At 49.5% G+C, this 19,771-nt stretch overlaps 1 protein-coding gene across 1 annotated transcript in view; it reads left to right on the forward strand.

Annotated features, from left to right (window-relative positions):
• ERICH3 (glutamate rich 3) overlaps nt 1–19,771 on the forward strand; it is a 36,341-nt gene that overhangs the window by 13,034 nt on the left and 3,536 nt on the right. Inside the window, exons 11-15 of the mRNA XM_034063507.1 lie at nt 1,320–1,618; nt 3,517–3,738; nt 6,903–7,406; nt 9,796–9,942; nt 11,653–11,978. Coding sequence (XP_033919398.1) covers nt 1,320–1,618; nt 3,517–3,738; nt 6,903–7,406; nt 9,796–9,942; nt 11,653–11,978 — 1,498 coding nt within the window. The remainder of the gene's footprint in view (nt 1–1,319; nt 1,619–3,516; nt 3,739–6,902; nt 7,407–9,795; nt 9,943–11,652; nt 11,979–19,771) is intronic.

Below are 19,771 nucleotides of genomic sequence, written 5' to 3' on the forward strand. Positions count from 1 at the left end.
ATATCTCTGTTTTCCTGTCTCTTGTCTTGTCCAGCCAACCCTATATGGTGACTAAAACCCACCTCCATTAACCAGATTCTCCCTGTGCATGACAACTATTTTCACATCTTCAGATCAAATGCACTTGTATTTGCTTCTGCTTCAAATATGACACCACATCCACACATTAGATACCCACTCTGATTCTCAGCAAAGATGCCAGTTGATTTGCCCTGTTGGGTTCAGGCTTTGGTTCACAAAAAGGTGATGTGGCAATGATTTCTACACTGATGCTGTCGTCCTTGCACTGAGAGTTTTGTGCTGGCCTAGGTCCAGCAGAACTCCATCAGTATCTTCTTGGTCCCTGAACAAAATACCAGGAATGAATAAGGAATGAATAACTACAAGGTAGGTCTCTCCAGAAATTGTCAGGTTTACATTTTATGCCCTCACTCAGAACTAATACATTTCTGGACTGGATGACTGTGGGGTATTTGGAATGTGAGCAGAGCTGCAATCAGGGAAAGGAAAGGAAAAAGGTTTTAAGACACAGTTGTCTGTGAGGAAAATATGGTTTTCCACAGAGACTTGTGACTAGCTACAGTGAAAGTTCCAATTTCAGCTTCATCTTCTGTTTGCTGTTGTGAGTCTTGGTACTATATACAGCATAATGTCCTGGCACCGATGGGTGCTGTAGGGTGGCTCTTGGTGTCTGCAGCTGATATTAATCAGGATTAGGGACTCTGGTTTCTTGTATGAGCCTCCTAACTACAAGACACAAAGGCTGTCACTCCATTTTATACAGGAGGAGCAGTCTCAACAGGTCGTCCAAAATGCTTCGTTTTCCAGCTATTTGGGTTGCTGTTAAGTAGGCAAAAGACAACAGAAATTGCAAATAACTCAATTTCTCCCTCTTCCCCCACAGGCATTAGACCCAGCAGACAAATAAAAAATCCCAAATACAGTCTTATCCACAAAAACTGAGCTCCCACTTTATGGGTATTACAGCAGGATCTGGGTCCAGCACAAGTCTGACTCAGAGCTTGTCTGCTTTTCCCAGTGGTTCTACCTTTATACTTGGTGTAGCTTGAAATCAATGGCCACTTTGACTTTAATCTGTTCATACTTCAGTTGTCTTCTTCTTCAAGAAGGGCTGCATCTATGTTAGTGGAGCTCCTGAGAGTCTCGAGTGCTTCTCTAAGTGGGTCATTACCCCTGCTGTGTAAGGGGCAGTGCAGAGGCACAGAGGCACCAGGTTTCACTGCTGGTAGTGGCTGAGCATCTGCTGCTCTCCCATCCTTCACAGAAAGAAAAGCGTGATCCTTCTTGTTTTTTTATAGGTGCATTATTGCAATGGGTCTGGACAAAGAGCCATCCCCCCCCAAGAGGAAGGTAGAGGAGGACCATGAGGAAAAGTATGTGGGTTTCTGGGGAGATGGAGCCTGTAGTGAGCCAAGCAAAAGCCGTGTTGAGCAGAAATCAAGAAGAAATTCAGTGTTAGTCATCCTGCCAAGTCATGGAGCAACTATGGAAACTGCTGGGGGTGAAATGAAGACCAAATGGGAGTATGGAAAAGAAGAAATGAAAAAGCCAGCTGATCGTGAGCGTGAAGACAGGCAGGAAGACACCATTAAAAATGGTACAGTATTCCAAAGCACAAGCAGGGGGTGACAAATGGGAGAGGGTGACTCTGGAGAAGGCATGTGACTGTGTGCCTCCAACTTTGCCTGAGGCATCCTCTCTTAGGACCCCCCATGTGTGAGAAATGGGATGATGCCCATGTCTGGGCAATGAAACTTGTTCGGTTCCTTTGGGCCAAGCACCAGACCGGGAGGGTTTTGCAGAGCCAGGAAGGTGGGTAAGGAGGGGCTGAGGGGCTGAAACAGGAGCCTGAGGTGTGAGAAAGCAGAAGGCACATGGGGCACAGTGAGGGAGGAGATGGCAGCTGGTGGAGGACACGTGGAGCAGAAGGGAGGGCTGGGGCTGGGTGTGCGCAGGGTGGCAGCGGAGCTGGGTGAGCTCTGAAGGGAGATGGGACATCAGTGAACAGAGAGGAGACAGCGGCCACGGGGGCAGGAGGCAGAAGAGCCTCGTGCTGCGGGTGCGGATGGGCCATGGAGGGAGGAGGCCGAGTGCTGGGGCAGAGCAGCAGCGTCAACGCGATGGAGCTCCCGCTGGAACCCTTCGGTCTCCCTCCTGCCATGGGCAGGGGACAGCGCCTTGTTCACCAGGGTTCCTCCAGCCCGTGGTCTCCTGCACTGCCCCAGGCACCACGGCACGGCCTCAGCCTCCAGCAGCTCGTCCCTGTGCCCCAGCTCTGCAGCTCACCTCTTGCCTTCCCTGCTCCCCTTGCAGTGCTGCTGTGCAGTGTCCTCGGTATTCCCTGTGGATGTGTGTCATTAATCGAGCCTTTCTCCCTGAGGAGGTGGGCGTCTTTCTCACAGTTACCCACAGAGGTCTCACTCCCCACCGGGCAGCTGGAATCTCAATCGATTTTTAATACAGAGAATAAATGTTATTCCTGTAATTCTCATTACCTGGGTAATGGTTTATTTGGCTGATTGGTTCTGCATCAGATACTCTTCATCTCTGTCCTCGGCATTCTCCAGTACTGAAAAGGTGTGATGGAACAAGAGTAGTGAGCAATAAACTGCATAGTGAGGCTGTATGGGCACAGGGACAGCCAGTGGCAGCACTGCAGCACTCCTGTGCTGTTGGGGTCCCTGCTGCTTGTAGTGAGCTGGTGGCAGCAGTGGCAATCCTGGGTTTCAATGGCATCAAACATCTCTGTGCATTCCAACAGCACAGCCTGGCCTGGGAGAGGAAGGGCTCTCTAGTGCAGGTGCATGGACAGCCCTTGCCTGTAGACCTGAGTGAAGGGAAGGTATCTATCAGGTGTCGCACTTCGGCAGGCCAGCAGTAGCCTGGGATGAAACCCAGACCTGCTAATGTAAAACTGCCCTGTGCTTTACCTGGGACCTGAAGGGTGTGTTGGAGCGGTGTGATACAGGCTGCTTCTCTGCAGCACCCTTTGGCTGGATTTAATGAATTCATTTAGTTTGTAGGCCTCTTCTTTGCTAATTAACCATGTGAGCCCATGTTCATCTTCCTGGACGCTACAATATATTACCCTTCTCCAGCTTTCTCTAGTGCTTGTATTCTTTTTTCATCACAAGTTTCTCTTCTGTAATGAGACTGTCTTGCATTCTGTTTCTGAGTTTGCCCAGCACTTAATTCTCTCAGCCCTTCCAGTGACTAATGAGTGTGCTTGTTTTGGGTATAATGTACTAACTATACTTGTTGCAACATTCAGTAGCTTTACTGCACTTTTACTGCTCTACCTATGAAGAACATGATGCTTTTTATGATAACGTGCTCTCACGATTCCTATCTGTGGTCTTAGATTTTCTCGTGGCTTTAAAAGGACTGAGCAAATGCAAAGGCAAGGGAGCATTAATGAAGTTCTGTCTGCTTGAAAAGAACTTTATTAGTTGTGAAGTTCTTTTCCTGTCTCACACTGTGATTCTTTTATTTTAGAGTATGATGAAGATTTTGAAGCAGATGAAGAAGTTAATGAAGAGGGGCAGACCAATGATCAAATGAATGGGATGTCAAAGTCACCCTCAGATGATAAAAACCATAATTTAGACTATGAAAATGAGAGCAAAACCTCATCACAGAAAGAACTGCAGGCCTCTGACAGTGAGGAGGATGAAAGTGATGGGTATTCTGACAGCAGCTCTGAGGATGATGAACAAGGTTAGTGTTTTTCATAATGAGGCTTGGAGAAGCCGACCTGATGTATATCCAGTACATTTGTTGATGGGAAACCCCATGCAATTCCTATGGAATTGGTAAAAGATAACTATTTTATCTCTTGTTAATTCTACCTTCTGTCACTGACATACAGCCAAATGCAGTGGCAGGGTGTGTATGTGCCAGCTCACAGCAGGCTTTGCTGAACTAGTTAGGAATGGAGATGAAGCCAGTCAGCAAGTTAGCTCTAAACACTTGAGCAAGCGAGCACTGTTTCTCAAGGTGAATGGAGACACTACTTTCACATGTGTGCTTGTGGGTGAGTTAAGCAGAGGTGATCCAGCTGCTTGTGACAAGGTTGCAGCTGCAAAAAAGATCCAGGCTTTTTACAGGAAGTACAAAATCCACCAGACTGAAATGAGGTTTGAAACATCCTGGTTTATAAAACCATTGCTGTGGCTCCTGAGAGTCTTGGTTTTTGTTCTCTCTGATAATCGGACACTGATAATTGGACACAGAGTGAGCTCTCTGCTTCCACTGTCACTTTTGGAGAAAGGGGGCAGAGGAGCTGCCCTTACCTCATTATCCCTGCTGTGTTTGCTGAGGCTGTAGGAAGAGACCGTGGCATTTGGTATTTTGTGTAAGGAGCAGTTACCAAATAACGAGTGGGGAGCCAGAGGGGCTTTTAGAAGTCTAAACATGCCAGTACAATAAATAATGGCAGAAGCATGGGTTAGGAGCTAGGGATACTGATGGAAGAGCCTTCATGTTGTGAATGGATCTGTTCTGTGCTTGGAGCTGTGTGACTGCTCCCCATGGGTGTAAAACACTGTCAACAACAGGAGCAGTGCTTCCAACATTTATCTTCTTAGGACAGGAAGCCTGAAGGGACCTCCTCAGTCCTTATTTACTACTGATAAAAGGCAGACTGTAACATCAGATAGGGATGGTTTAAGGTCATTGCTAGCTTTGGGTGACATTTTGGATCATTAGAGCTTTGGATTTCTAGGGACTTTGCATTTAAGTTTGAAGGTCAGGATGATCTTTTGTTCTGGATGAAGAGATTAATGTTCCAAGAGTTTTCTGTGCTCACGGTGGTAGAAACCACCATTCATAAACCAGCTGCTATCTACTCCTTGGTCCTTGCACAGAATGTGTTACAGCCCCTAAAGAGTGAAACCCAAACTGGTGCAGGGTGTTTCCTTCTGAATAGTGTAGGAAAAGTTCATCATCTCCCAGAGGTCTATTTGCTGTTACCTGGTGGCATCGAGTCCTCATCTAGTTTTATCCAGATTCTTTAAAGAAAATAATCTTTTTGCATTGTTTTTCCTCTGGGCAGTGATACCTTGAACACAAATCCCAAGAGTTTTCATTCCTCTTTCCCATCTGTTGATCTTTTATATTTCCTCTTTGTAATGAAATCTTTCTCCTGTTGTTATCTGCCACTGCTCAGAAGAGATGGAGAGATGGGCTAAAAAAGATGTGGGCTTTTCCAAATGGAGCTGTACCAATAAATCTATAAGAACTAAGGGTTTGTTGGTAATTTTGAGGACAAGAAGAGCTTTCTGTTTGGATGGAGGACCCTTACTCTCTGGAAATAGTATACATGGAAATATTTCAAGAAACTTTCATAGCAACTTCTACTTCCATTTTTGGGGATACGGAAGTGCCTTGCAGGTCTCAACAGTGGAAGCTTTTCCTGGATATTAACCATTAAAAAGGATTTTTCTTTAGCTCCTTTGGTTTTGGTTCTGCCTTTTTGCACAGCCTTCAGCAGTTCTTTTCGCTTCTTACGAGTGCTCCAAGACAGCACATCCCCTGATGGAGCTGTCCTTTTCCTAAATCCCACAGTGTTTTATAACTGAATCCATAAACCTCTCTAACATCCACCTCTTCCCCACTCACCTGAATTGACTTCCCTGATGTGCCTCATTGTGACAGAAAGAAATGAATATCTTGTCTCAGGAGAAACACCTGCACAGGACCTGCCTTCCTCAGCCCGAGTTTCCTGCTGCTGGAGAAGCGGTTCTCTGAGCAGGATCTTTAAGCTGTCTTTGTGCAGCATGTTTTCTGAACATGCTGTTCCACATGGAATGCCGTATGTGGTGTACGGAGAGCACATGAGCAGGAGCCACAGTTATAGAAGGATTTCTCATAGAACCGCAAACTGGTTTGGGTTGAAGGGACATTAAGGTCATCCAGGTCCATCCCGTGCCTGTGCAGGGACACCTTGCACTAGAGCAAGAGCCTTCCTTGGAGCCACGGAGAAGGAGGAGGAGGCTGCTGGGAGGTGGTGGCTGCAGGGGGAAGCACTACGGCTCAGGTTGGATCCTGTGCTCTGGGAAGAGCTCAACAGGGTCCAAATTCTGCCTCTGGCTTTTGGGCAGCATTGGGTGCCTGGGAAAGGTGTAAGAGCAGTGTGAGAGTCCTGTGCTGCTTCCCCAGCGTGTGTTCCCACCCCTGTCATCAACCCCACACCAGTCAAGGGTGATCCCTTTTACTCATTAGTCCTAAATGGACTTTTCTTCCCTGAGCTGGACCAATCTCTGCTTGAACCCCTGTGAGCTCCAGGCACCAGCAATGCTTGTGGCAGCAGCTCTAACTCTTCAGCTGAATGCTAGGTGAAGGATTACTGCTTTTATTTTTGACTTTTTCCCAACTCAAATTTTCCATTTATGAATTTTGTAACCTATAGGTTTTTAGAAGAGACAGTGAACTTCACCTCCAGTTCAGCTTGAATGGTTTGCACATGATTTTGGAGATCTGTATGATACTCACTGAGATGACAAGAGGGCACTAAAGGACTGTTGCTATGAATTAAGTCTTTCATCAGATGGAGCTCAAGAACCTATTTGAAAACCTATCTGAGTCATATTTTAGGGATGCTTTTGGAATGTATTTCTGTGTGAATGATGGAGCTAACCTGGTTCATTTCTGTTGTCAGAAAAAACATGTTAAATAGCTTTGACTTTAACCCTTTGATACATCTGGGCAATGTTCTGCTATTACCCTTACTGGAGTTTTGTCACAATATCCTCAAATGGTGTGATTCTGAGGCTGATACCAGACGAGTGTCTGTCTCTTTGTGCACAGCAAAGGGAACTAGTGCCCAATGAAGGCAGATGTAGTGACAAATGCTACACCAAAGTGCTGTTTGCTGTTTCTAGGTGGGAGGCAGGTGCACTCTTTCTCATCCGTCAGCACCCAGTACAGCAGTGAAGATGACTCTTGTGCTGAAACGACGAAAGACGATGTTGAGGGCAAAGAGGAGTGTAATGATGAAAGGGCATCTGATGCACAGTCTGAAGCACATGCACAGTCTGGAAATGAGAATGGGGATAATAAACTGCACAGAGTGGAGGAAAATCAGGAAATTTCTGTACTGGAAAAGGAAGGAATAGATGAAGCAGAAAAGGCAAAACCAGATCTAACAGCAAGCGGAGACACTGGAATTTTTCATGAAAATACAACAACAATACAGCATCAAAGTCCTGAAGTTAACAGGGAACTCGACCAGGTTGCATCAGTCCAAAGTGACACGGGGGAAGATGAGGAGAACACCAGTACCGGGAGAGGTGATGGGGAGGAAGGTGTTCTAGTGCCTTTGGAAAGCAGTGTGACAGAAGTGGAGGACAGCAATGATGAGGCTTCTTGCAGTGACGAAGGAGGGGGTGAGTACAGTCCCTGGCACAACTGTGAGTGACTGGTGCATGCAAAGGGTTCTCAGTCTGTTCTTGGGCCTCCCTGATTTTATCACATGAACATCCCTGTGGGACGTTCTCAGCCTCCATTGAGATGAGATGGGTATGGCACCCCTGTGAGACCCATCGTGCTCTGCTCATGACAGGGTTTCTCACAGCCGATGCTGTCATTAACAGTGCAGAACGAGTTCAGCAGAGAAAACTGCATGTGTGAAGAAAGCAAAAGGTTCTAAGTGCTCTTCTGGGTGCTCCTCTGGGTGGTTGCTGGGCAGGCCAGTGCCCAGCATGACAGCTCTGTCAGGAGCATGGACATAGCTGGGACAGCCCCTGCTGTGTGTGTTCTGGTCCTGCTGCACTCCTTGTGACAAGGAGCTGCTGATCCTGAGGGAGCAGTGCTGTGAGCAGTGCTTGTCACCCTGCCAGGGCCCTGAGCCCTCACGTGTCAGCTCCTGTTGGCAGAGGCTGCACAGGCAGTAACTGCAGAGCATGTGGCTGCCCTAGAGCCAGGGCAGTAAATGTGCACCACACCTGGCAAAGCACCAGCTGGGAGGATGTGCTGGCTGTATCTGCAGCAGAAAGCTTCTTGTCTGCTCTGAACAACTGGAGCAGGATGTGCGCGACTGCAGAGACCGCGTCAGGATCCCAGGAGGAACCTTATGAGCCTCCCTGCTCAGCTTCATGGCTCCTTACTGCTTCACCCCAGTGAAGTGTGAGAGCAGGGAGTGAAGCAGTGGGAGCTGTGGCCCACACAAATGGGAGCTTGTGCTGCCTTGTGGACCCCAGGCTGAAGTGGTTGTTTGGAAATGTGCTCACAGTTCTGTTCAGAAGGGTGGTGCATGCAGGGTGCTGATGGGGTAGGACCAATGGGTGTAAGCATGAAGTAGGAGGAATCACAGGAGGAGGAGGAAGAAGAGCAAATAAACACAAAAGTGAAAAAAAGAAGAAAAATACCATAGACAAGGGTGGGTGGAAAACCAGAATCAGCAGTGTAGGAAGGAACAGCCCCATAGGAAAAAGCTGAGAGGTCAGGGAAAGGTGAGAGCACAGGGTGTGCATGGGAAGAGGGAGGCAGGGATATGGGAAGAGAAGAGTGCTGGTTCTGGGAAGATCATTGGTGAGGATACTGAAAAGTGTCTGTGTTCTCACTGAGTGTGGAGAAGAACTTGTCTTCTAGAAACACCTAGAAACCAGAACGTGGAAGTGTTCCTGCAGCTCTTCTGCTGCATAGATGAAGCTGGCAAGTGTATGCCATGTCACCTACAGTAATAAGATCTGAAATGTTGTGATTGTCTCCTCTAAGACCTGAAGGCTGTGCTTGACCAAAGTCTCAAGTACAAGCAGTTTGCTGAGTTTCTCCCTTTTGGACAAGGACTTGGTTGTTCTGTATCTGGAACGTATGAGCACTGGCACCATCCTGGCAGCAACAGGGATTCCACAGCTCTCACACTGACAGTCACAACACAGATCAGGGCAGGAGCTGTTGCAGAGATGCACCTGAAGGGCTGCAGTTCCTCATGGGCACAGCTGGCAGTAAAACCAAAAGCAAGGTTTGGTTTTATGCTGCCAGTCACTGTCAGTAGCAAACTTGGAAGTGATTTGTGTGAGAGACTAAGCCAGTAACTGCAACAGGAAAGGAAAGATACAGAAAGCTGGTAGAACTTGGAGGGAGAAGCCTGGGCTGCTGGAGGGGAGAGCTCTTGAGAGAGGTTTGGGAGTGACTGGACTGTGTACGTAGCTGGAACACTGCTCATAGAGAGCTTGTTCAGTTGTTCTAGTTTGAAAGTCACTTGCATAATCATCCAGCAAGGCATAATCAAGAGTGGGAGTGAGGCAGTCTTAACAACAATGTTGAATATATGACTTGGCTGTGAAGGCTCATTGCATGTGCAGAGCACAATAATTCCCACTTAGCTGTAGCTAAGCACAAGTCTTTGGTCACTTGTGTTAGTTTGAGGGCTTGGGGAATCCTGCAGTTGGGAGCTTAATATAGCATTTTAAAACCGTGTTCATAAACCAGTAATGATTTTATATCTATAAACCAATGCTGTTGCTTGAGTGTTGGCCCCCCTCAGAGCAAAGCAACCTTGCTCTCTGTGCAAAGTTGTGCAGGATTGCTGCTCTGTGCGTCAGTGGAGCTCCTGCTTCGTTCTTCCCTTGGATTCTGAGTGATTGTCTCCTTTTGGGTTTAATCTTTTATTTAATTGTAATTACCTTCCTGCCAGTGAGGGTTTGCACGGCTCCAATCAGGCCTGCCCCAACATTCCAGCTCTGGAGTCAGGCTGAGATTGCTGAGTGACTTCCACCCTCCTCTTGCTTTTTAACAGTTCCTCTTGCTTGCTCTCTTGTAACCTTGTGCTAGTTTTTGATGATTGCAACTCAGCCCAGGCGGAGATGGCAAAGGCAGCTGGAAATGATCACCATGGGAATTCCGGACCTGAACTTGGTGATTCCGATGTGAACGAGGAAGAAGAGCACATAATGAGTGCAGAGCATGATGCCAGTGAAGGTGAGGTCAGCTGTCCATTGGGGACGTGAGTTAAATATTATTCATCTGAAGTCTCTTTATAAAAGTGTTTGCCTTTTCTTTTCTAGGCTCCAGACCCTCCTTGTGCTCTTTCCTTGCTCGTGTACAATGGGGTGATGCCTAGCTGCCTTCTGTACCCATGTATCATTAGGGCTTTTTTTGGTAGTTATAATGGTCCTAGGTAAAGAATCCAGGCCATGGGAAAACTGGCTGCCAGTCAAGGGAACAGCTGTGGGAAGCAGGAATCTAGTGAGCTTCCCTTTGCTCCCAGCTGGCACAGGGCTGCCTTGGGAAAGGGAAGGACAGGAGTGACAGACTTGGTCCCCAGGCTGTTCCCTACATGTCTCCCAAGCCCACCTGCCTCTTAGCAGCTGGCATAATTGTCAGGGAGGAAACTTCAGCTTGATGCTGATTCCCTCTGAGAACTTTTGTGGTCCAGCCACCCTGGCAGCTTACTGCTGCAGACAGCAGAGCCTTACATGTTGTACATTAGAGATTCCCTGCTGCAGTGAGCCACAGGGACAGGACATGGTAAAACTCCACACCACAGTAGCAATGAGGCTGAAAAGAGCAGAAAACTAGAGGTTAAAACTGACTTCAGTCTGCTCTGGCTGTTGCTCTTCCATTCCCTTCCTCCATCCTCTAACAGGCAGAATGGGTCATCTATATTGTTTTGAACTGCTGGTTGTGCACTGTCTTCTACGTTGATACATTCATCCAGTGTGTTCCAAGTGTTTTTTAGGCCAACTTGGAGCCTTTCAATCTTCTTGCTCTATGTAATCCAAGAACACACAGACTTTCAGGGTTTGTTGTCTTTCATCCAGGAGGTGGTATGCAGGAGGCTGGAGATTCCTTCCCATTTCTGGTCTGTCAGTAGTAGTTGTCCTCTCAGTAATTCTTTCTCTGATGAGATTGCTTCAGCTGACAGCAAACAACTGTCTATAACATTTAATTTCCAAGTCCAGTGGTCTTTGTGTGTTGGTCTCCACAAAGATCCATGTGTCTGATATACAGACTATGGCAGAGAACATGTTCCCAGACTTTGCCCGATTTGAGAGAGGGTGGCTAGGGAAAGACATTGCTCCTTCCTCCTTGCAGTGCCACAAAGCTTCTCAGCTCCTAAAGAATAGGAACCTGCCAGGTTTGTATGGAATGCAAGTGCAGCAGTGCAGGGTGCTGGGGTGATGGCCAGGGACACATCCTGGAGCACTGGATTCCCAGGGGGTAGGAATCGATCCTGTGCTATTCCCCTGGTGTAATTACAGCATCCATGGGCAGTTCCCCATTCTGCACGAGCAGCTGAGGTTTCTTCCTGTGTGTGCCTATTTCACATGAGCAGTTTAAACCTATTTCTGCATGTTTGAATATCACTGTACCTATAGCTCACACACCTGAGGTCCCAGAGAGGCAGGTCAGGGAGGATGGCACCCAGGCAGGCCCACCAGTGCTGGAGGGTGTCATGCATTGATGTCTTCACTTCAGTGAGGTGTGCCAGGTGCCAGAAGAGCAGCACTGGGAGCACAGCCAGATCATGGTGGGTGATGAGAAGCAGCACAGCAAGTTTTCTTCTCATCACCACACCGATGTCACTCCATTGCTCGGGACAGATCACATATTTAGTGATAACCCTGTAAACAGCCTTCACACAAACAGAGTTCTCAGTAAAACTAATGTTTCGTTGTTCTCTAATAGCACCAGATGCATCCTCCTTGGCAGAAGAAGCAATAACACTTGACAAGCAGAAGGCAACAAAACAAGTGGTACAAGATGGGCAGATGGAAGGGGAGAAACAAGCACTTGAGGAGGAAGAGTTTGTGGCTGAGGGAGGAGATGCTCAATCCAAAGAAGCAGAAGAAGTGCCACAGGTGGGAGATCTGCTGCCCAAGGAGGACACCGTAGCTGTGCTCCTGATGGAGAGTCTGCTCGCAGTGCAGGAATCTGCACCTGAGGAGAACACCCAGGCAGAAGGAGATCCCAAAGGACAGGAGACATGGAAGGGAGCGGAGACTGGTGCAGAGGTGGCAGCCGGGGAACAGGAGGGTGTGATGGAGGGGATGGGGAGACTGGCAGCATGGGGAGGGCAGGAACTTGGGGCCATGCAGGGAGGAGGTTCTGCAGGTCAAGGTGTTGTGATTGAGATGGTGTCTGAGGGTGTACAGGAGGGAGGCTGTGCAGGTCACGGTGTTGTGAGTGAGGTGGAGAATGAGGTCATGCAGGAGGCAGGTTTTGCAGGTCAGGGTGTTGTGATTGAGATGATGTCTGAGGGTCTTCAGGATGGAGGTTCTGCAGGTCAGGGTGTTGTTGTGAGTGAGGTGGTGAATGATGTCATGCAGGAGGCAGGTTATGCAGGTCAGGGTGTTGTGATTGAGATGGTGTCTGAGAGTCTTCATGAGGGAGGTTCTGCAGGTCAGGGTGTTGTGATTGAAATGGTATCTGAGGGTGTTCAGGAAACAGGTTCTGCAGGTCAGGGTGTTGTGATTGAGATGGTGTCTGAGGGTGCTCAGGAGGGAGGCTATGCAGGTCACAGTGTTGTTGTGAGTGAGGTGGTGAATGAGGTCATGCAGGAGACAGGTTCTGCAGGTCAGGGTGTTGTGATTGAGATGGTGTCTGAGAGTCTTCATGAGGGAGGTTCTGCAGGTCAGGGTGTTGTGATTGAAATGGTGTCTGAGGTTGTTCAGGAGGGAGGCTCTGCAGGCCAGGATGTCGTGAGTGAGGTGGTGAATGGGGTCATGCAGGAGGCAGGTTCTGCAGTTCAGGGTGTTGTGATTGAGATGGTGTCTGAGAGTCTTCATGAGGGAGGTTCTGCAGATCAGGGTGTTGTGATTGAGATGGTGTCTGAGGATGTTCAGGAGACAGGTTCTGCAGGTCAGAGTGTTGTGATTGAGATGGTGTCTGAGAGTCTTCATGAGGCAGGTACTGCAGGACCGGGTGTTGTGATTGAGATGGTGTCTGAAGGTGTTCAGGAGGGAGGCTCTGCAGGTCAGGGTGTTGTGAATGAGGTGCTGAATGAGGTAGAGGAGGAGGCAGGTTCTGCAGGTCAGGGTTTTGTGATCGAGATGGTGTCAGAGGTTGTTCAGGAGGGAGGTTCTGCAGATCAGGGTGTTCTGATTGAGATGGTGTCTGAGAGTCTTCATGAGGCAGGTACTGCAGGTCAGGGTGTTGTGATTGATGTGGTGTCTGAAGGTGTTCAGGAGGGAGGCTCTGCAGGTGAGTGTGTTGTGAGTGAGGTGGTGAATGGGGTCATGCAGGAGGCAGGTTCTGCATGTCAGGGTGTTGTAGATGTGAGTGAGATGGTGTCTGAGGGTGTTCAGGAGGGAGGTTCTGCAGGTCAGGGTGTTGTGATTGAGATTGTTTCTGAAACTGTGCAAGCGGACATTTCTGCAGGTCAGGGTGTTGTGACTGAGGTGGTGTCTGAGAGTGTTCAGGAGGAGGCAGGTTTTGCAGGTCAGGTTGTTCTTGTGAGTGAGATGGAGTCTGAGGGTGTACAGGAGGGAGGTTCTGCAGGTCAAGGTGTTGTGATTGAGATGGTGTCCGAAACTGTGCAAGGGGAAGGTCCTGCAGGTCAAAGTGGTGTTGTGAGTGAGGTGGTGAATGAGGTCACAGAGGAAGCAGGTTCTGCAGGTCAGGGTGCTGTGATAGAGTTGGTGTCTGAGGGTGTTCAGGAGGAAGGTTCTGCTGGTCAGGGTGTTGTGACTGAGATGATGTCTGAGGGTGTTCAGGAAGAAAGTTCTGCAGATCAGGGTGTAGTTTTGAGTGAGATGGTATTTGAGGGTGTTCAGGAGGGAGGTTCTGCAGGTCAGGGAGTTGTGATTGAGATGGTGTCTGATGGTGTTCAGGAAGAAGGTTCTTTAGGTCAGGTTGTTCTTGTGACTGAGATGGTGTCTGAAACCGTACAAGTGGAAGGTTCTGCAGTTCAAAGTGGTGTTGTGAGTGAGGGGGTGAATGAGGTCACACAGGAGTCAGGTTCTGCAGATAAGGTTGTTGTTGTGATTGATAATGTGTCTGAGAGTGCTCAGGAGGGCGGATCTGCAGGTCACGGTGTTGTGATTGAGATGGTGTCTGAAACTGTGCAAGTGGAAGGTTCTCCAGGTCAAAGTGGTGTTGTGAGTGAGGTGATGAATGAGTTCAAGGAGGAGGCAGGTTCTGCAGGTCAGGGTGTTGTGATTGAGATGGTGTCTGAGGGTGTTCAGGAAGAAGGTTCTTTAGGTCAGGTTGTTCTTGTGAGTGAGATGGTGTCTGACAGTGTTCAAGAGAAAGATTCTGCAGGCCAGGGTGTTGTGATTGAGATGGTGTCTGAGGGTGTTTGGGAGGATGGTTCTGCAGGTCAGGGTGTTGTGAGTGAGGTGCTGAATGAGGTCAAGGAGGAGGCAGGTTCTGCAGGTCAGGGTGTTGTGACTGAGATGGTGTCTGAGAGTGTTGAGGAGGGAGGTTCTGCAGGTCACGGTGTTGTGATTGAGATGGTGTCTGAAACTGTGCAAGTGGAAGGTTCTGCAGGTCAAAGTGGTGTTGTGAGTGAGGTGGTGAATGAGGTCATGCAGGAAGCAGGTTCTGCAGGTCATGGAGTTGTGACTGAGATGGTGTCTGAGGTTGTTCAAGAGGAAGGTTCTGCAGGTCAGAGTGTTGTGACTGAGGTGGTGTCCGAGGACTTGCAGGAGGCAGGTTCTGCAGGTCAGGGTGCTGTTGTGAGTGAAGTGGTGAATGAGGTCATGCAGGAGACAGGTTCTGCAGATCAGGGTGTTGTGATTGATATGGTGTCTGAGGGTGTTCAGGAAGAAGGTTCTGCAGGTCATGGAGTTGTGACTGAGGTGGTGTCTGTGGACTTGCAGGAGGCAGGTTCTGCAGGTCATGGAGTTGTGACTGAGGTGGTGTCTGAGAGTGTTCAAGAGGGAGGTTCTGTAGGTCAGGGTGCTGTGACTGAGATGGTGTCTGAGGACTTGCAGGAGGGCGGTTCTGCAGATCAGGGTGTTGTTGTGAGTGAGATGGTGTCTGAGGGTTTTCATGAGGGAGGTTCTGCAGATCAGGGTGTTGTTGTGAGTGAGATGGTGTCTGAGGGTTTTCATGAGGGAGGTTCTGCAGATCAGGGTGTTGTTGTGAGTGAGATGGTGTCTGAGGGTGTTCAGGAGGGAGGTTCTGCATGTCACAGTATTGTGATTGAGATGGTGTCTGAAATTGTGCAAGTGGAAGGTTCTGCAGGTCAAAGTGGTGTTGCGAGTGAGGTGGTGAAAGAGGTCATGCAGGAAGCAGGTTCTGCAGGTCATGGAGTTGTGACTGAGGTGGTGCCTGAGGGTGTTCAAGAGGAGGGTTCTTCAGGTCAGAGTGTTGTGCCTGAGGTGGTGTCTGAGGACTTGCAGGAGGGAGGTACTGCAGGTCAGGGTGTTGTGATTGAGATGGTGTCTGAGGGTGTTCAGGAGGCAGGTTCTGCAGGTCAGGGTGCTGTTGTGAGTGAAGTGGTGAATGAGGTCATGCAGGAGACAGGTTCTGCAGATCAGGGTGTTGTGATTGAGATGGTGTCTGAGTGTGTTCAAGAGGGAGGTTCTCCAGGTCAGGGTGTTGTGATTGAGACGGTGTCTCAGGGTGTTCAGGAGGGAGGTTCTGCAGGTGAGGGTGTTCTGATTGAGATGGTATCTGAGGCTGTAGAAGAAGGAGGTTTTGCAGGTCAGGGTGTTGTGGACAAGGGTGAGATGGTATCTGAGGTCATGAAGGAGGAAGGTTCTGCAGATGAGTGTGTTGTGAGTGAGATAGTGCCTGAACCTGTCCAATGGGCAGATTCTGCAGGTCAAAGTGGTGTTGTGAGTGAGATGGTGTGTGAAAGTGTTCAAGGGGGAGGTTCTGTAGGTCAGGGAGTTATAGATATGAGTGAGATGGTGTCTGAGGCATTGCAGGACAGAAGTTCTGCAGGGAAGGGTATTGTAGATGTGAGTGAGATGGTGCCTGAGACTGTGCAAGGGGAAGGTTCTGCAGGTCAGGTTGTTGTGAGTGGTATGGTGTCTGAGGTCACGAAGGAGGGAGGTCCTGCAGGTGAGGGTGTTGTGAGTGAGATGGTGCCTGAACCTGTGCAATGGGGAGGTTCTGCAGGTCAGGGTATTATGACTGAGGTCATGTCTGATGCTGCACAAGGGGGAGGTTCTGCAGGTCAGGGTGTTATTGTGAGTGGTATGGTGTCTGAGGTCACACAGGAGGGACATTTTCCAGGTGAGGGTGTTGTTGAGAGCGAGATGCTGTCAGAGGCTCTGAAAGAGGGAGGTTCTACATGTCAGGGTGTTGTGGAGGTAGGTGAGATGGTGTTTGAGTCCACGCAGAAGGAAGGTTCAGCAGGTCAGGGAGTTGTGAGTGAGATGGTGTCTGAGAGTGTGCAAGGGAGAGGATCTGCAGGTCAGGTTGTTGTTGTAAATGAGATTGTGTGTGAGGACTTGCAGGAGGGATGTTCTGTAGGTCAGGGTGTTATAGATGTGAGTGAAGTGGTTTCTGAGGTCAGGAAGGAGGGAGGTTCTGCAGGTGAGGGTGGTGTAGTGAGTAAGATGTCTGAGGCTTTGCAAGAGGGAAGTTCTGCAGGTCAGGGTGCTGTTGTGAGTGAGATGGTGTCTGAGGCTGTGCAGGAGAGAGGATCTGCAGGTGAGAGTGTTGTGAGTGAGATGGTGTCTGAAGTCACGAAGGAGAGAGATTTTGCAGGTCAGGGTGTTGTGAGTGAAATGGTGTCTGAGGTCACAAAGGAGGGAGATTCTGCAGGTCAGGGTGTTGTGAGTGAGATGGTGTCTGACGCCATTCAGGAGGGAGGTTCTGAGTGTCAGGGTGTCATAGATGTGAGCGAGATGGTGTCTGCGGCTTTGCAGGAGGGAGGTTCTACGGGGCAGGGTGTTGTGGAAGTGGTTGAGATGGTATCTGAGGCTGTGCAGGAGGAAGGCTCTGCAGGTCAGGGTGTTGTGGAAGTGGTTGAGATGGTGTCTGAGGCTGTGCAGGAGGAAGGCTCTGCGGGTCAGGGTGTTGTGGAAGTGGTTGAGATGGTGTCTGAGGCTGTGCAGGATGGAGGTTATGCAGGTCAGGGTGTTGTGGAAGTGGTTGAGATGGTATCTGAGGCTGTGCAGGAGGAAGACTCTGCAAGTCAAGGTGTTGTGGAAGTGGTTGAGATGGTGTCTGAGGCTGTGCAGGATGGAGGTTCTGCAGGTCAGGGTGTTGTGGAAGTGGTTGAGGTGGTGTCTGAGTCTGTGCAGGAGGAAGGTTCTGCAGGTCAGGGTGTTCTTGTGTGTGAGATGGTGTCTGAGGTCACGCAGGACGCAGGTTCTACAGGTCATGGTGTTTTTGAGTGTGACATGGTGTCTGAGGCTGTGCAGGAGGGAGGTTCTGCAGGTGAAGGTGTTGTTGTGAGTGAGGTGGTGTCTGAGGACTTGCAGGAAGAAGGTACTGCATGTCAGGGTGTGGGAAGTGAGATGGTTTCTAAGCCTGTGCAGGAGGGAGGTCCTTCAGGTCAGGGTGCTGTGAGTGTAATGGTGTCTGAAGACTTGCAGGAGGGAATTACTGCAGGTCAGGATGTTGTGAGTGACTTGGTTCCTAAGGCTGTGCAGGAGGGAGGTTCTGCAGGTCAGGATGTTGTTGTGAATGAGATGGTGTCTGAGGATCTGCAAGAGGGAGGATCTGCAAGTCAGCATGTTGTGAGTGACTTGTTTCCTAAGCCTGTGCAGGAGGGAGGTTCTGCAGTACAGAGTGTTGTTGTGAGTGTGATGGTGTCTGAGGACTTGCAAGAGGGAGGATCTGTAGGTGAAGTTGTTGTTGTGAGTGAGGTGATGTCTGAGGCTGTGCAGGAGGGAGGTTCTGCAGGTCAAGGTGTTGTTGTGAGTGAGATGGTGTCTGAGGCCTTACAGGAGGGAGGTTCTGCAGGTCAAGGTGTTGTTGTGAGTGAGATGGTTTCTGAGGCCTTACAGGATGGAGGTTCTGCAGGTCAGAGTGTTGTGAGTGAGGTGGTGTCTAAGGTCATGCAGGAGGGTGATGCTAAAGGTCAGGGTGTTGTGAGTGAGATGGTGTCTGAGGTGTTGCAGAATGGAGGTTCTGCAGGTCAGAGTGTTGTGAGTGAGGTGGTGTCTAAGGTCATGCAGGAGGGTGTTGCTAAAGATCAGGGTTTTGTGAGTGAGACGGTGTCTGAGGCCTTGCAGCAGGGAGTTTCTACAGGTCAGGGTGTTGTGAGTGAGATGGTGTCTCAGACTGTGCAGGGGAGATGTTCCGCAGGTCAGGGTGTTGGGGAGGAGTGTGGGATGGTGTCTGAGGCTGTGCAGGAGGGAGGTTTTGCAGGTCAGTGTGTTGTAGATGTGAGTGAGATGATGTCTGACGCCATGCAGGAGGGGTGTTCTGCAGGTCAGGGTGTTGTAAGTGAGATGGCATCTGAGGCTGTGCAGGAGGGGTGTTCTGCAGGTCAGGGTGTTGTGAGTGAAATGGTGTGTGCGGTCAAGCAGGAGGGCAGTTCTGCAGGTCAGGGTGTTGTTATGAGTGAGATTGTGTCTGGGGCTGTGCAGGAGGGAGGTTCTGCAAGTCAGGGTGCTGTGAGTGAGATTGTGTCTGAGGCTGTGCAGGAGGAAGGTTCTGCAGGTCCGGGTATTGTTGTGAGTGAGATGGTGTCTGAGGACTTGCAAAAGGGAGCATCTGCAGGTCAGGGTGTTGTTATGAGTGAGATTGTCTCTGGGGCCGTGCAGGAGGGAGGTTGTGCAAGTCAGGGTGTTATGGAGATGGGAGAGATGGTTTCCGAGATTATGAAGCAGGTAGGTTCTGCATGTCAGGGTGTTGTTGTGAGTGAGATGGTGTCTGAGGTAACACAGGAGGAAGGTTCTGCAAGTCAGGGTGTTATTGTGAGTGAGATAGTGTCTGAGGCCTTGCAGGAGGGAAGTTCTGCAGGTCAGGGTGTTGATGTGAGTGAGATGGTGTCTGAGGTAACACAGGTGGGAGATTCTGCAGGTCCCAGTGTTATTGTGAGTGAGATGGTGTCTGAGGCCTTGCAGGAGGGAAGTTCTGCAGGTCAGGGTGTTGATGTGAGTGAGATGGTGTCTGAGGTAACACAGGAGGGAGATTCTGCAGGTCAGGGTGTTGTTGTGAGTGAGGTGATCTCTGAGGCCATGCAGGAGGGACGTTCTGCAGGTCAGGGTGTTGTGAATGAGATGGTGTCTAAGGTAATGCAGGAGGGAGATTTTGCAGGTCAGGGTGTTCCTGTGAGTGACATGGTATCTGAGGCCATGCAGGAGGAAGGTTCTGCAGGTCAGGGTGTTGTAGAAGTGAATAAAATGGTGTCTGAGGCCGTGCAGAAGGGAGATTCTGCAGGTAAGTTGGGTGTTTTGAGTGAGATGGTGTCTGAGGCCATGCAGGAGGGAGGTTCTGCACGTCAGGGTATTGTTGTGAGTGAGACGGTGTCTGAGGCCATGCAGGAGGGAGGTTCTGCATGTCAGGGTGTTCTTGTGAATGAGATGGTGTCTGAGGCCATGCAGGAGGAATGTTCTGCGGGTCAGGCTGTTTTAGATGTGAGTGAGATGGTGTCTGAGGTTCTGTTGGAAAGAGGTTCTACAGATCAGGATGTTGTTCTGAGTAAGATATTGCCAGAGGTCACGCGAGAGAGTGGTTCTACATGTCAGGATGTTGTTGTGCGTGAGGTGGTGTCTGAGGACTTGCAGGAGGGAGGTTCTGCAAGTCATGGTGTTGTGAGTCAGATGGTGTCCGAAGCCTCGCAGGAGGGAGGCTCTGTAGGTCAGGATGCTGTTGTGCACGAGATGATGTCTGAGGTCATGCAGGAGGGAGGTTCTGCAGGTGAGGGTCTTGTTGTGAGTGAGGTGGTGTCTGA

This window comes from Melopsittacus undulatus, chromosome 6 (assembly GCF_012275295.1).
Source record: "Melopsittacus undulatus isolate bMelUnd1 chromosome 6, bMelUnd1.mat.Z, whole genome shotgun sequence".
In the NCBI taxonomy this organism is placed as follows: domain Eukaryota; kingdom Metazoa; phylum Chordata; class Aves; order Psittaciformes; family Psittaculidae; genus Melopsittacus; species Melopsittacus undulatus.